This window comes from Lissotriton vulgaris, chromosome 11, assembly GCF_964263255.1.
Source record: "Lissotriton vulgaris chromosome 11, aLisVul1.2, whole genome shotgun sequence".
NCBI classification, from domain to species: domain Eukaryota; kingdom Metazoa; phylum Chordata; class Amphibia; order Caudata; family Salamandridae; genus Lissotriton; species Lissotriton vulgaris.
The window spans coordinates 852694981-852711004 of NC_141699.1; the positions used below are offsets into that span (position 1 = coordinate 852694981).

Sequence of the window (16024 nt, forward strand, 5' to 3'; positions counted from 1 at the left end):
AGTGGGTAATGGATACAGCTGCAGGGACTCTGTTCATACAACAACCTTGAGTGTCACCCCGGAACCAACATCATAACAAAAGATGCCCCTCTCCAAAAATGAGCTTTGGCCCAGAATAAAAAGAATTACACTAAAAAGATACATTAAAAAAAACACACTGTTCAAACAACAATTGTTTCGTTCAACAACGTGGTCAGAACTTTATCCATTAATGTTCTATTCCTTTATTTCAATAACAAAATTTACAATATCGTTGCATATGCTGGATGTTGATAACTGCAGAGTCCCTTTAACACATTAAGATGAAACTGAGTGGGAAGGGTGGTCATGGTACACACCTGGACCATAAACACTCAACCTTGTTGAGAATGTATTTTTGGGCTAGAATGCCTTAAAGTCATGTCAGAATATTTTCTGCCATAGAAGTACCAGGACCTGCCTGACCATCTAATCTGGAAGAAAACAAAATTAAGGAAAATGGGTTCATAAAGGACTTTGTCTTAATCAAAAGGCGTCGGATTGCGGCAAGTGGAAATAGAAGCTCCAACACATGGAGGTCTACTTTTGCACCCTGTGTGTAGTGCTTCTGCGAAAATGTCAAGTCAAACAATAACATTTCATTATCAAGGGTGTACAGATACACCAACACAGTCACATGTAAACCAGAAATAATACGTTCATGATTAATAATGCAGATCTTTGGCAATACAGAGTAAATAAGTTGGATCACGGAGATAAGATGGCTCTCAGTGCTTTCTCAACACCTGTTTGTGACACTTGCAGTTCACCTGTTCAAATCCAAGGGCCTACTAAGTAATGCTTCCTTCAGAGCATCATTATTAAAACATGTATCTATAGTGTGACTAAATTTCACGGCTATGTTACTAAATGGATCTACAGATTCTTGGACATTCTACATTGAATATAAAGGCCTAAAAGCTGTAAGGCAATTCATCAAGCTTGTGCTACTACATATGAATATATCTCGTTTTTGAAAGATTTCAGAGGCAAGTAAAAAAAAATTTAAAAAAAATAAAAAACAATTTCAGGCTGTGCACAGTCATACTCTAAAATGTAGCCAAACAGTTCAAATGTTCATGATCATAATTGACCAATCCACAACATACTGAAAGTATTTGGAGGGTATAGAAGAAGTACATTGAAACAATCACATGAACGGGCATTCCAAGCATTCTACACAGAAAGAAGTATCATCAGGAACCTTACTATAGATGTTGCACTAGTTTTTTATCAATAATATATATTTCCTTTCAAAATTCGCTCCTTCCTGTATGCAGTCATTGTGAAAACTTTGAATATAGGCATACTTGCCATACCACTTGTGGATAACTAATGCAGGTCAAGTATGCTGGATTTTCAGCGAGTTGGAAAACATATTGCAATATGCTTGTGAATACGCATACTGTTTTATTACATTAATGTACACCACATTTCCACTGCTTTTCCCAACCACCAATCTGATAATTTAGTAGCAATGCCCAGTGGCCTAAGTTTAAAACAACGGGTGCATAGTTGACACATACATTTTGCTGTTAGCACATAGACCTTAACTGTGCGTGTTTTAAGTAAATTGGCAAACGGCTCACACAATGCAGAGCTTCAAAAAGCTATCTCAATAGGCCCTTTCATTTCTATGCTGAAAGATTAGTACAACTGTAGTATCACCACAATTGTTCATCAAAATTACTACTTCAAACTCTTTTTCCGTGAAATAGCAAAGGCAATCGCCTGGAAGTCATGTGAGCAATGAGTAACAATTCATCTATTCTGCCAGTGCACATGACTTTAAGGATCAGTCTAGATCATTTGCCTGCTGATAAAGGGAAGAACTGTTTCACCACTGTTCCTCTTTCCACAGTTAAACTTTATTTAAGCAACTAGTCTCTACCAAGGTTAAATTATAGAATTACTTTAAAAAAGTAATGGATTTGAATGCATGGACAATGCATTACTGCCAAATATTAACAGTTGAGTTTATCACATTCAGCCATACACTTAGCTATACTGCAGACAGCTGACATGTAGCCTATCCGAAAAGAGCCCTTCACTTAAGCCTAAACCAGCTATGATACAGTTAGCTATGGATCGATTAGAGCAGTGGTTCTTAACTCGTAATCTGTGAGGTCTACTCATGGGGCCAGCAAGTGTTTTACAAAATCAAATATAAAAAAAATGTAAATTAAAACTTAATAACGTTTATACAAATAAAGAAGTAAAAACAGAAAATGTAAAAATTTCTGTTTGACTGTGAATTAAACAAAGTATTTCTATATTAGAGCATTTGTGTATACTTGTTTCTGTGCATTATTTTTAGGTTCCAATCATAAAAAATTGCTTACATGGGAGGCCCCCGACGTCCTATATTGACTTAGTAGGGCGGGGGAAGGGGTGTCCATGATTTCCAGTGATGATTCAGTGGGGATCCAAAGAAGTCAAAAGGTTAAGAACTGCTGGATTAAAGAATTGTACACTACTGTGAAGAGTCACATACTTTTTTCCAAATGCTACCAAGGGTTCGAGAAATACAAAATTATGTCTAAGCATAATTCAAATTATTGCAAATGTAATTTTACATTGTTTTGGAAAACCGAATCTCGTGCTCTTTGAGGAATTACAGTATGCCAATGTCAATTCAGAGGTGAGGTTTAGAAAACGTAAATGTAATCTAGAAGAACCAAAATACATCCAAGTACAAAATGAACAAGATGAATGAAAATATACTCTTATGTGGCACTAAAAATAAGCCACAGCAATACAACCATGGTTGTTACAAAGTATGAAATTTCCAGGGTATGACAACCTAGCAATTCATAAAAATCTGAGTACAAGGTCAACAGAGTATTTCTGCTGTTTTCAACATGTCTAGCCATTCCAGAGCGGCCCATCTGTCACTGCACACATATAAACACACACAATATACATATACACACACACAACTCATATTCGCACATGTTTAGGAAATAAGATTGTTGGTCCAAGCTTCCCAATAGATCCGGGACCTTCCATTCAACCTTTTACAGCAGAGGTCTTCAAACTTTTTTGCTCTGAGCCCCTCTAGGCAAAATGTTTTGAGCCCAACTTCCAAAACTTTACAGTAAGAATTGTGTGAGCGGAGGGAAAGGGCTGCACGCAGGAGGCATGGCTCATGAGATCACTTCAGGAGTACTTTTTGTAAAGCTCATAAACCACACTAAATATGAGACTTCTAAAACAGCAAACGAATCAAACAAAAACAGTTATTGACCCAAAAATACTGTCCTGATAATGGAGGTGTTGTGAGCCCCTCGTACTGCTGGTTCTCTCAACTAAACTTGCTGCACAAATGATAGCCTGCTACTCAGGACTGATATCTCCACTGCCTCTTATACCCCTTCGCCACCATGCCAGATCATCACTCTATTCTTAAACCAGGCCCTTTCAGAAAAAAGAGCTCCCACAGCTTGTGTTGCTTTATCTGCAATGTTGTCCTTGGTTCGAATGTTAGAAAATAAGCTCCCATCTACCTTTTTTTAAAGTGAGACAGCTATAATTGTGATGCAGTGGGGCCCTCTGACCCCTGGGTCCCAGTGCTGCTGAACCTGCTTCACTTATGTTAGTTACTGCCTTGCAAAGAGGGAAGTTTCCTCTGCCCTTTGTTAAAAACATGGACTCCCATCTAGCCACACACCCTTCTCTGCCATCTCTCTGAGGCCAAACAGAGGTGTCTCCACAGCATTAATTTCCCCCCTCCCATCGGCTATTGCTTTGAGGCCCAAATCAACACTAGCAAGTGTACAATGGGCCCTAATGCTAAGAAGGAAGGATGGTAAACAGCCATAATTAAGGTTTAGCTGTCTCCTCATACCTCAGGCGCCACTGTACCTGCAATACCAATTATTCTATCTGCCCCTTCCTGTTAAAAAGCAGCAAGGGTAACCTGGTCTGTGTTACTAACAAGGACAATGGACACCCACTCCACAGTAAGAAGGACATAAATGAGCAGCAGTGGCCACTTACAAACCTGACAGCGTTACCTGCGGCACTAATGGCCCGTTTATATATAAAAAAGGCTCCCATATATCGTCCTCTTCCTTGAGGTATCTCTGAGGAAGTGGTCTCTGGCCATTTGTAACCATAAAAATTAAGCCCCTACACAGTGCTTTCTCTTCTAGGCCATCTCCCTTGTCTTGATGTCCTAGCCTTAAAATACTTGGTAAACCGGGTAAAATCGGGTTCCCCGGCAGACCCTTGCTCCCCGGATATTTTCCGCATGGCTATCGCGGGCATGGAGAAACAGACTCTCTGTCTCCTAAATTCCTCGATGGAAACTGGCTGTACCAGCTGATCTAAAGAAAGCCAGAGTTACACCTTTGTTGAAAAAGATTGGAGCAGATGTGACTGACCTGAAAAACTACAGGCCAATTTCTCAGCTCCCTTTTGTATCAAAGCTTTTGGAACAACATGTCCTCAAAACTCTTTCCACATTTCTAGAGATGGATGAGCGGAGAACTGCTGCCGATAAGAAAACTTTGAATGCCCTGATTTTACTCGATCAGCGGCATTCGATACGGTTAGCCATAAAATTTTACAGACCCGTCTTATGGATGCAGGTATTAAGGGACTAGCATACCAATGGCTGGAGTCCTTTCTGTCGGGGCGTACCCAGAGTGTCCAACTGGGTGCACAGATATCAGATAAGAGCTCTCTGACCTGCGGAGTCCCCCAAGGTTCTGCACTGTCCCCTCTTCTGTTCAATCTGTACCTCCAACCACTGGTGGAGAGCCTGGCACGTATGGAATGCTAGGTTTTCAACTATGCCGACGACACACAACTTCTGCTACAACTTGATAACTCAAGCCTAGCTCAGGAACAAGTCCAAGATATATTACGGTTTACCGTAAAGTGGATGTCGGCCAACTCGCTTAAGGTTAATCCCGATAAGACAGAATTCCTGCCTGTCCCCTCTAAAAACAGCCCGTGGTGTGAGCTTTTTTGGCCACGGGAGCTGGGGCCTGCCCCCTCCCCAGTTCCCGTGGTGAAAAGTCTAGGCATAAAAATAGACTGATCTCACCATGGCCAAGCAAGTTACATCAGATGTGGGGACATGCACTGGCCTCCTGAGGCAATTACGTAAACTTGTGCTCCTCCTGTCTACGACCTCATTGTAGATGATTGTGTCTGCTACCATTATCTCAAGGTTGGACTATGGCAATGCCCTGTATATGGGCCTGCCATTAAATCTGATCAGGAGATTGCAGGTGGCGCAGAACGATGCTGCCCGACTGATCTTCGGCCTGTCCAGAAGGGCGCATGCCTCTGAACTTCTTATTAAATTGCATTAACTACCGATGAAGCAAAGAGCCATCTTCAAAGGCATCTGCATCACTCAAAGCCCTGTATGGCCAAGCCCCTGCCTACATTAAGGAGCGCTTTCACACCTATACCCCGAGACGTATTCTGCGGTCCTCGGAGGCGGGTCTTTTAGTCCCGCCTCTGTTTCACCTCGCCTCCAAGGGAGTCAGAGCCTGTTCGACTCTTCTTCCACACCTCTGGAATAACTTGCCAGAACATCTGTGCAAGGAACCAGTTCTTTTGAAATTTAGGAAACTTCCTAAAACTATCCTATTTAGAGAGTCATTAGAATAACTCCTTGTCTTCTCTGATGTCTTTGCATGGTACTAGGACGCTACCTTCCTCTCTGAAGCGCGAAGAGACCAGTCGGTGAACCTGCGCTATATAAAAACCCTATAACATAACATCTCGTTGACTATATTTATTAATCGCACTCTTTTTTCTGGACCATTACTCTGAGGCCCTAGGGGTCAAGAGGACCAGAGCGCTGCATCTGAATGGAACCCTGCTGACTTCCCCCTGGACTCACCTTTTATAAAAACAACTGCCCCTGAATGGTTAGTACTAACTTTGAGGTGCCTCTGCTTGAAAGCAAGGGTTGGCTTGGTAGTGCAAACAGCTAAAGAAGAAAGTAGGCTTTTTGTTTTGCTTTGCTTTTTTTAATAGTGCATACTAGACCTGAAAGTATCAGAGCACTTTACATGAACACCAGTTGCATTACAGACACAGGGTACATTTTTTTCAGGTACAGGGAGAGTAATTGATTTGTCCAGAATCACAGGATACTTGAGCCTCCCGTCAAACCTCGAACCTTGTTCCCCAGCTTCAATGTCGACCACTATGGCCGTTACATTACATCCTCTTACCAGACATTAATTGATTAGTCACTTAAAGCCAGGGCCACTGGAATTATGAGTTTGAAGCAGAAGCGTTTTCTGCATTGTGGATTAACCACATTTGCTACATAATCCATCATCTGTTGCATAATCTGCAGATTTTAACAAAAAAAATTGATTCTAGTTCAAACGGATCATAAATTACTTAAAACGTGCCTGGTGATGTGTTCCAGAGCAGTAGAAGGCCCTTCATAAAGGTTAAATGGTCATCTTGCAGTTGCTTATTGATGTATTTGGGTGTTAAATTGATACTGAGGCATAATAATTCACCCGACAGTGTTACCATGACTAAAAATGTAAATAAAATAAAGCCAACAACAAAATTTGTCAGATTATGCTGCATAATTTAAATTTTCTTCGTGCATAATGTAATCAACCCTTTTGCATAATTTCGTTCTCTCTTGCCACATAATTCCAGTGGTGGTCCAGCTGAATGTGTCAAATTTCTTTTTTTTTTCCTTTTAGGTAATGTAGGGGTGTTATCTTATACTTATAAAAATGGTTACATTAGGTACAGTCTGATCACTTATTACTAAAAGCTATTTTGTAGGAAACTGGTTTTATTTAAAACCCTGCATCATTTCTGGGGGGCACGTTCCTGGATACTGTAAATTGGCATCGTATGCTATACAAGATGACGATTGGGATAAAGGGCAATGGAGTCTTAGCAATTCCGTATTCCTAGGACTGATTATATGTACTGGACATATTTGAGCTCCCAAGATCAAGGCAACAAACCTAAGGTCTTATGGGTTAGCATTTAGTACTGTTCGCTTCTATCTATGAATTACAACATCTGTGCCCATGGAAGAGTTCTACTGGCATGACAATCGTAATGAGGCTTTGTGTCACATGGCAGCTTATTGGGCATTGTACACGAAATTAGGTTCTTCATGCACCGTGGGCATTGGCTAGCCGCAAACAGAGAAACTGCCATTGAAGGAAAACAACTGCTACTACAGATTACAAGACGAGAAAAGAGGAGGGGGATTTCTTGGAAATGAAAACATTCAAGAGTACAGAATGCAACATCAACAAAAGAGACCTTATCATTATGAGGAAAGTTTCGTTAAGAAAATAAAAAAAAATATCTGTTGTAACTGGTTGCAATTCCCCAACTGCAGACCACAAATCTGAAAACATTTCCTGACTAAGACAGAATATAAAACCAGAAATTAGGTAAACAAATTAGCATGGACGGTAAGCTAATCTTTAAAACTGATATGTCAAGCTGCTACAGGCTGTCTGAGGTGCCTCATCATGAAAACCCAACGCTTGCCTCACAAATCCGTCTAGGAGCCTCCATATTATGATCTGTTTGGGACACGCTTACTGATTCATGGCCATTTGGTTGGACACAGACCTGTAGCCTCTGGGTATATGATTTTGCTGCCACAAACTTTTACCCACTGTTTATGCGTATTTGGGGTATCAGGAAGCCATATGCCTAGCAATAAGAGCCTAGATCAGGTGTTGCTAGCTGTAGCAGCCCTCAAATCTGACTTGATATGCAAGACGTCCTGCCTAATGGGCTGTTCTGTATAGTTATGCGTGTTATAGATAAACAACTGGTAATGTTGAAAATTCCGAGTAGCTAAATATAAGCCGTCTATACTATTTTAAGTACACTAGAGGTGTTCAGAGTATTATGTTTACTTCCATATGTTTGTCCAGGTGGCAAGTGGTGTTGGGACCATTAAAACAGCTAACTATATTGCATTTCCATGCTGTAGTGTGTATGTATTTTAGATGTGCGGTGTAATGTTGGAAATGTGCTCCCTCGTGTCGGAGACAGCTTGGATATCTCACTTATTTATAGATATCTATGTATAAGAAACCTACCCAAAAGGGAAAGGTTGCTCTGTTCGTGTTTACTCCAGGCAAGCATAATCACAGGTGCAGCTCTGCTTTTCCTTGTTCCACAACACACCGTTGGGTACCAGTAGTATGAAGAAAGAAAATATTTCTTTCAATCAATCATTCAAAGCAGGTTCAGTAATACAGAGGGTTACGTCAGCATTCAACCTTTCAAATACCAGGGTACTACACCCTGCTCCATAATGACGCCAAAAAAATCAAGATAACAAGTGGAAGTGCAATTAGAGTTGGGGGACAAGTGCCTAACCTTCGAAATGTTTTAAATAGCATGTCATCTACTCATCTGGTATGTGAGATATGCCAGACAAGTCAACGCTAAATGCCAACCAATATGGAATAGTGATACAAAAAAATGATGGAATAAGTGCTTGAATTAATCTCAGCCACTAGAAATCCTAATTTACCACAATTTTGCACACCATGCCATCTCGGTTTGTTTAATATGCAAGTAAGTCTTGACCCTGCTCCAATAGGAACAGTCCAGCACAAACTGCTAAGCAAGGTCCTCCCTGAACAGGCACCCAAGCAACCCAGGCCCGGTTTTGCCATAGCCAGGTACAGCTTTGTCTCACTCACACAGTATGCAAAATAATGATGGATTGGGATGCGGCCCAAGTAATTACCAGTGGCTGAGATTATTCAAGCATTTCATCCAACACTTTGTGTACTTGATATTGAGGCATTGTTATTTTTCACCCCTTCTTAGAGCCCCAGCATCTCCACTCTGCCTAGTTCTGGAAGAATCAGCCCCCACCGAAATTGTTTCTTAGCCTTCCCGGAATTTGGCTCTAGATGCGCCTCTGACCCAGAATGTGTGGTTTCAGTGCATTGGTTGAGGGTGTGATTTTCCAAAACAATAAATTGATTAACTTCAACACCACGCAAACGTATAAAGTGGGCATCAGCAGGATTTCTGTCTGGGCATGTGGTGAGCACCTACAAGCTTTCCGTCCAAGCAGAGGGGGGCAACCGCACGGTCAATGTGACGTGGCCAATTTCTCTGCAGCACACAGTTTGATTACACAAAATGAGGCGACTGTCACTACTATAAAGCTTTTATCTCACATTGTTAAACCTACTCACTACTCATCTCTATGTGACTAGTTCCTACCCAGTGTCGGCAGAGTCAACTCATAATCACCCAGATATTAACTGGGGACTGACAGGACCAGGGCACTTCCTGAAGGTCTGTTGATGTCCTTCAGGGCTCGTGTGTACACCGATTCACAGTCGTGTCTGGCTCACTTAGTGGATCTGGAATCTGGTCCCTCAGGTCTCACCTAACAACGTTCTAAGGTTGAACCTGGTGACAGTGTCCCTACCCCGCTGTCAGCAAGGCTCGCTCAAGTACTCCCGCCCACTACCCTTTAAGCATGCATTTTTTAGGACAGCAAAGGCAACCTCCACAATCAGTGAGCCCATCCTTTTAAATTCTAACTCAGGGTTTTCACAATCAGTCATACCCATTTGAGGTAAAGCAATACTTGTACGATAGGGTGCCACAGCATGGACTTAAAATTGTTTTTTTTCTATCTGCTGCAGGTTGCGTGCCCTGCCGTCAGTAAACACGGACTTAAATGTTCTGCAAGGATAGGTAGTGGTACCCTCCTACCACTCCTCCCCCCTCCTCCCCTCCGGTGGTTTTGCACCCGGACAAGCTCGGTTGGACCAGGATCTCGACGTTCAACCATCTTCATCCCGTTCGAACCCCATGAAAAATGTCACTTACTCAACCTAGGTTGGCTCAAATAGTTTCGCGTCAAGGCTGCTGCATGCTCTCGAGCACCCGCAGTGGGGCTGCCTCCAGCCTCTCCCATGGCTCCGTTCACCACCCCTCTGATCACTTTCATCGCCATCTCTGACTGCTGACCGGCTCCTGTCACGGGACTGCAGCGTCAACGCGCAGGCGTGAAACCTGCAATACTTACGTGTGACGTCAACGCGCAAGGGGGCGGAGGAAGGGGTAAGGAGCTGGCCTCAGTACTGACGTGATAGATGCCGAACGTCAAGGACGGGACGCTCAGAACCCAATAATGCCACCAAGTGCCAAAACAAGCATTTGCAGTGCAATATGTTTCCAATTAATCAGAGTTAGAGCTATTGGTGTTGTTAACGATACTTTTTTTTAACTTAGGGCAGCCATGTACGAATGAGACCCCGGGTAATAAGAATATAGAAAGAGGCTTAAAGAGAACTCGGGACCTTTATGGTATGATTAAAAGAGAGTAGCGTGGTGTCTTAAGCACTTACCAAACCACCCTTCGAAAACAAGCATTTACAATGCAATAGGTCTCGCAGCATTACAGTTTGAGTTACTGGCATTGTAAATGACAATGCTTTGCATAAATTTCTTTATTTTTTATTTGCAATTGGTATATAAACATTGTTTGTGAATGGTATTTTTCATTGTGAGGTCACAAGTTTCCTGCTTCACCACTCCCTAGAATTAAATAAAAGTTGTGCAACCCTGTGTAGGTGGGACAGGGATTTCTATAGTCAAATGATCAGGTCATCACGGTGCGTACACAAAAATAGAGCAGAGAAAGCAGAGGTGGAAGCTAGCTAACAGTGAGGTTGTACAAGAGGACTTAGACACTGCGACAGATCTAGGGCAGGGTCAGTTTGTGCTTGACGAGTGATGCACTGACCCCACTTGCCTTTCTGAGGCAGTTGCGTGTACCACAGTGTACCTATGAATGCGCAAGCTACTTTTCACCTGACAGTGCATACAAAGTATTCCACTTCAGCACACACACTTGTTCCATTGCCAAACCTCCTCAGAGTCCTTCAAATAATCAGGGTTTAGTGGGTCCTCAGGCTTCTGTACCCTGGTGCCACTGCACCTGCCACACTAAATCAAGCTACACCCCTGGTGCTGCTGTGATAGGGGTATGCAGTTTGCGGCATCATTGTTCACACAAGAAACACGACCCAGCTAAGCTACATCACTCACTACTGCACAGTAAGCACTCGGAGTATGCTCGGCACACTCCCACCTGCCTCCCCTTCCGTCTTCTTCACCTCCTCCCCACCAACACCCTCATCACTTCTGCTCCAAAACTTTTCAGTATTCATTTTGGCTCAGGGAAGGTGGAGAGAGGCAGCTGGTAGACCTGGTGGCAGAGGGATGTGTGCCACCGAGGCAAAGAGCAGAGGCTGGCACCTAGCTCTGACAGGGCACTCCTCCCCCCCGCGCTGGGACGCACACTGGTCTGCTCCAGGGATTTACGACCCTCCTCTCCCTGCAGCGCTCCCACCCTGGGAAAATGACAAGCAACAGATGGGGGAATCCCCCCTACATGCCAGTGAGGAACCCTGCCGGGCCCAGGAGGAGGGGGACGTCCGCGACGTCTCGAGGAGGGGGACGTCCGCGACGTCTCGAGGACGGTATTCCACCCGAGCATCCCTCACCCTTCCTCGCATATCAAGGGTTTAGAGGTGAGGGGGCCTCTGATTTGCTTCCTGCAGATGACATGGGCAGAGCCCCCTGCAACATCCTACATTACATGCCTGTCCGGACCCTGCCAGTTGTGCCCAGTCTCCCAACCACTGCCAACAGGAGGCGCCGGGGCACTTGTGTGAAGAGAAGCAAGTGTCTGGGTCAAGAGCGGCTGCATATGGGATGGAGAGGTCCTGTCCGTTAGTGCGCGTGCAGCAGTCAGGGCGGAGCTCGTGCAGATGACTGATTGGCAGCACCGGAGCTCGCAGCAAAGTTCGCACTGAGCCGGTGGCCGCAGCAAGGAGCACGCGCCGGCCTCGGGTGCACGTACAGGGCTCCGCGGACCAGCACAACGAACCCCAGCATGGAGCAGAGGGGCTAGCGCACGCGCTGGGCCGTCCTTTGCACAGAGTGTGTCCGTGGCGCCGTGGGCTACTACCCCCGGTTCTCGCCCTTCTTCTTCCTCTGCACCCACCACGGGGAGCTGCAAGGCGACGGGGAGCAGGGAGAGGTGCTCATCTCCCTGCAGATCGCGGAGAACCCCGCCTACTATGTACCTGGACAAGAATACCATGGTAGGTAAAGAATGGGGCGCACAGCACTCCGAACCCACAATAAAGTTTTGCAGAAGGGAACCTGGGGCCGGCGTGAGGCGCTCGGGGAGGGCTGGTTTGAAAGTGAAAGCGCACATTGTGCCGAATGCGCAAGCCATACGTGTGCCCGCTGTCTGGGCAAGTGCACATCTGAACGTGAGCGTGCGCGTGCACATCTGCTCCCGCGTCGTGCTGCATTGGATGAGTTGGAGTACCGCGCCGGAGCACTGGGTAATTTTGCACGTTTCCTGAGGGGGGGTGGCTGGCTTGGGCGGCGGGGGGAGGCTGGCTTGGGCGGCGGCGGGAGGGGCTGGCTTCGGCGGTGGGCAGGGGGGCTGGCTTGGTCGGAGCCAGTTTTAGTGGCGCGAGGAAAATGCCATTGTGCAGGCTTGCAAGGGAGACCGGCACATCGTGTGCCTGTAGTGGGGGGGAAAGGGATGTGTGCACGTGTGTCTGTGTGTGCCTGTCTGTGTGTGTGTGCCCGCATGCATGTCTGTCTGTCTGTGTGTGTGTGTGGGGGGGCAGCATGCCGGAATCGGAGCGCGCGACCTGATCCGATTCCGGCATGCTGCGTGCGCGTGCCAGTCTCTTGTCCTCTCCTCTTTAGTCCTTGAGGGGTCCCTTACTGCTGGGAGTGCTGTTCCTGTTTTCCGTTGTTCTCCAGCCTCTTCCCGCCCCCTTCGTTTGACCTCTTCCTTGATAACTTGTGTGTGTAACGCGCACGCGGGACGCGCGCGGGGCAAAGGCCGGGGCGAAGACCGGGCAAAGAGCGGGCTGTTTGAGGCCGTTCGAGTACGGGAGAGTCCTGTCCGGGCCCCCCTCCCTTGCCTGCCTCACCAAGGCCACTGACACTCTTGTGAAATGTGTACTAGGGAAACTAGAAGTAAAACTTCCTCCCTCGCCGCGGCCGGAGCGGTTAAAGGTCCCATTGACACCTACTTCGCCAAAGCTGGCTCACTCTTGATTGAGGAAATTCAGGTCTTGGAGCGAAGAATATCACAAGAAATAGACTGGGTTAGGAGATCTTCCATGGGCCCTATGGCACAAGCTAGAACCCCTGAAAATAGTACGGGTAGGGCAATCATACATAACATTGAACAGGTACGATGCCCTCCCCCAGATACTATAATAACCAGTCCAGAACTCACCATTGATGTTCCGAGTGATCTAGAGGACATGAGCCTCATGGTTCTTCCTACTATTCAAAACAATCAGCCTATATCATTGCAGAACACAGAGATAGCTCCAACTGCAGAACCAAATAGTGATTGCAACAAGGGATCTAGAGAGGGGGCCATTCCAAAAAAGAAGTATGGGCCACAAAACTTAGAAGAATCTAGGTCCAAAACTCCCAAATCTAAACAAGTTAGAGGTAAGGGGAGGAAAGTAGCCGCTCTTGGCCCCGTGGCGGAGAGAGCAGGAACGCTAACCACCTCTAGACCATCCAATTTAACCCCATTCTCACAATCTAATGATAACGCGCAAGCAGACACCTCCTCAGATGATATCACACTAGGGGATATAGGCACGCTGCTTAGGTCCCTACTAAGTCCCCTGGAGGCGAGACTGATTAAGATAGAAGCAAGATTAGTCAGTATTGAAAAGGCAACTGTGCAACTCGCCGATGCTAGGAAAACTGACACTAGTGGGACCAAAACAGCAAAGGAGGGTCTAGGCTCCAAACCTACTAAAGGTAATAGTCTTCAGGCAGTAACTAACAATAAAATCTCAGACTCAAAACCTAAACCCACACAACCTCCAAAAATCAATGCAGTTGCAAACAAGGCCCGACACCCATACAGCAACCAAATACCGTTACCCCTAAACCAGCTCCCCCATCTAAATCAAATCCCACGCCGTTGACAAAAGCCAAGCATGATCCCCCACTTGATGGAGAGAAACCATACACCAAACGCAAATTACAGTTTGTAAACCTCCCACCAGAAGCCGCTCCTTACACCGTAGTTCTGGCTGGGGTTCCTGAACTCGACCCCCCCACATTCGAATCATATACTTCACTCAAGAATAAAGTGATAAATTGGCTCTCGGTTAATAGACCACTCCCGAGAGGAATAGCGAGTGATATTTCTACGACCAAGAGAGTAGCATGGGTGGGGCACACCAGGAAATCCATAAGAGGAGATTGCATCCTGGTCTCCTTTAGAGACCCCCAACACAGCCGCATATATTTGCTCTAGTGCTTCAGACGAGGATTTTGGTAATACCATCCAAACACTTCCCCTTTCCTTTTTTTATCCCTCCAACCTATATAACTCAGAGGATCACAGATGGGGCCACCATCAAGAGCTATTGGAGGGTTGGGAAACCTGCCCCAGGGAGACCAATAATTACCCGTCACACAGGGGAAGAACAATTGACTACTTCCCCGGTTATGGGGATGAGGCAGGCTGGGAAACCTTCACTAGGAGGAGGAGGGGGGGTGGTGGCTACAAGAGGGGAATTCCCGGTCCATATAGAACTCACTATCCTGCTTATCTATCTACACAGAATCGATATAGTAGCCTAGAAACGGTAGATTGACAGGTGGCTGAAATGGGGAATGATGCTCGTGCAACTTCCCCAATTGATACCGACATATTTAAACCTGATATTAATACATTTAGACCGTCCGATTCATGTTCTTCAGCAGTCAGCCCAGTCGAACCGAGCCAGGCTCTAAGCATGTCATACCCCCCTTCACCCCTTGCTATCAGTCCATTGGGTACAATCCACCCTGCCCCAAATCAAAGGGCCCACCCCGAGTCTATCGATACCAATGTGAGCCTACCTCACAATCGATTATCAGACATTACAGTAATCTCTTGGAATGTGGCAGGCCTCTCTAGTAAAATAGATTGTTTAGAGTGGGGCGTCTATGTTAGATCTAAAAATTTAATACTTCTACAAGAAACCTGGGCGCGAGAAGAAATAGAACTACCTGGCTTTGCGTCTTTCTCCAAACCAGCCAAATGGGGGGAAGGGGGAGGCCATCGGGGGGATTAATGATAGGGGTAGCAACGGATTTAGGTTGCCAAGCCACCCACTTGGAGACCGCTTCCGACGATCTGCTGGCTGTCTTACTTGAATGGCCAGACTCTTCAAAGCTACTAGTCATTAGCATCTACTCTAGGCCGACCCAAATGCACAAAGAGTCGACCACTGTAGACGAGTTAGCTAGGTTCCTAGAGGGCACCCCCTGTGAACTCGCCTGTTTGGTTGGGGGTGATTTTAATTCTCATTACGAACCCCTGCCTGGACTACGTGATGGTCCGTCCCTAGACGAAGATTCTTGCTGGTTTATACCTGAGACAGCGGCACCACCCCCAAGGGCCTGGACTCCTCTAGCCCTGCAGATAAATGCTCTCACTCTTAATCTGGGCCTCAGGGCATGCAACGGCCGTTGTAAATCGGACATACCTAGCCATCCCACTTACAACAAACCTGGCAGTGAATCCAGACTTGATTACATTATGGTTAAAACCTTTATGTGGCCAGCAATAGTTGACTTTAAAGTTTGCCCAAGAACAGATAGCGATCACAATTCCCTGGAGCTGACTTATTCCCTCCCTGGGAGTGAAGATACATCGCAGGGACATGGCAAAGATAAAACGGGCCTCCTACTTGAAAACAACCGTAGGAAAGTCAAGTGGGAGAAGTTGGCTAATAATGACAGAATACCCCGCCTATATGAAAGGTTAATTCCATTATTGGAGAATGCCTTTCATCTAGGCACTAAAGACCAAGATGAGGATATTAGAGGAGAGTTAGCACAAATCCATAAAAACATCATTGGCTCTTTGGAACAAGATTTGTTCACTACTGCAGGGAAAAAGAGTGGCTACAAGCCGAAGACATCTTGGTATAAT

General features: G+C 45.6%; 1 protein-coding gene across 1 annotated transcript in view; it reads right to left on the reverse strand.

Moving 5' to 3' along the window:
- The window catches only part of LOC147683584 (V-type proton ATPase subunit B, brain isoform), a 191221-nt gene extending 181163 nt beyond the window's left edge, over positions 1-10058 (reverse strand). The window contains exon 1 of the mRNA XM_086943983.1: positions 9856-10058. Within this exon, the coding sequence (XP_086800109.1) occupies positions 9856-9982 (127 nt within the window). The 5' untranslated portion in view covers positions 9983-10058. The remainder of the gene's footprint in view (positions 1-9855) is intronic.
- Between the last annotated feature and the right edge of the window lie 5966 nt (positions 10059-16024).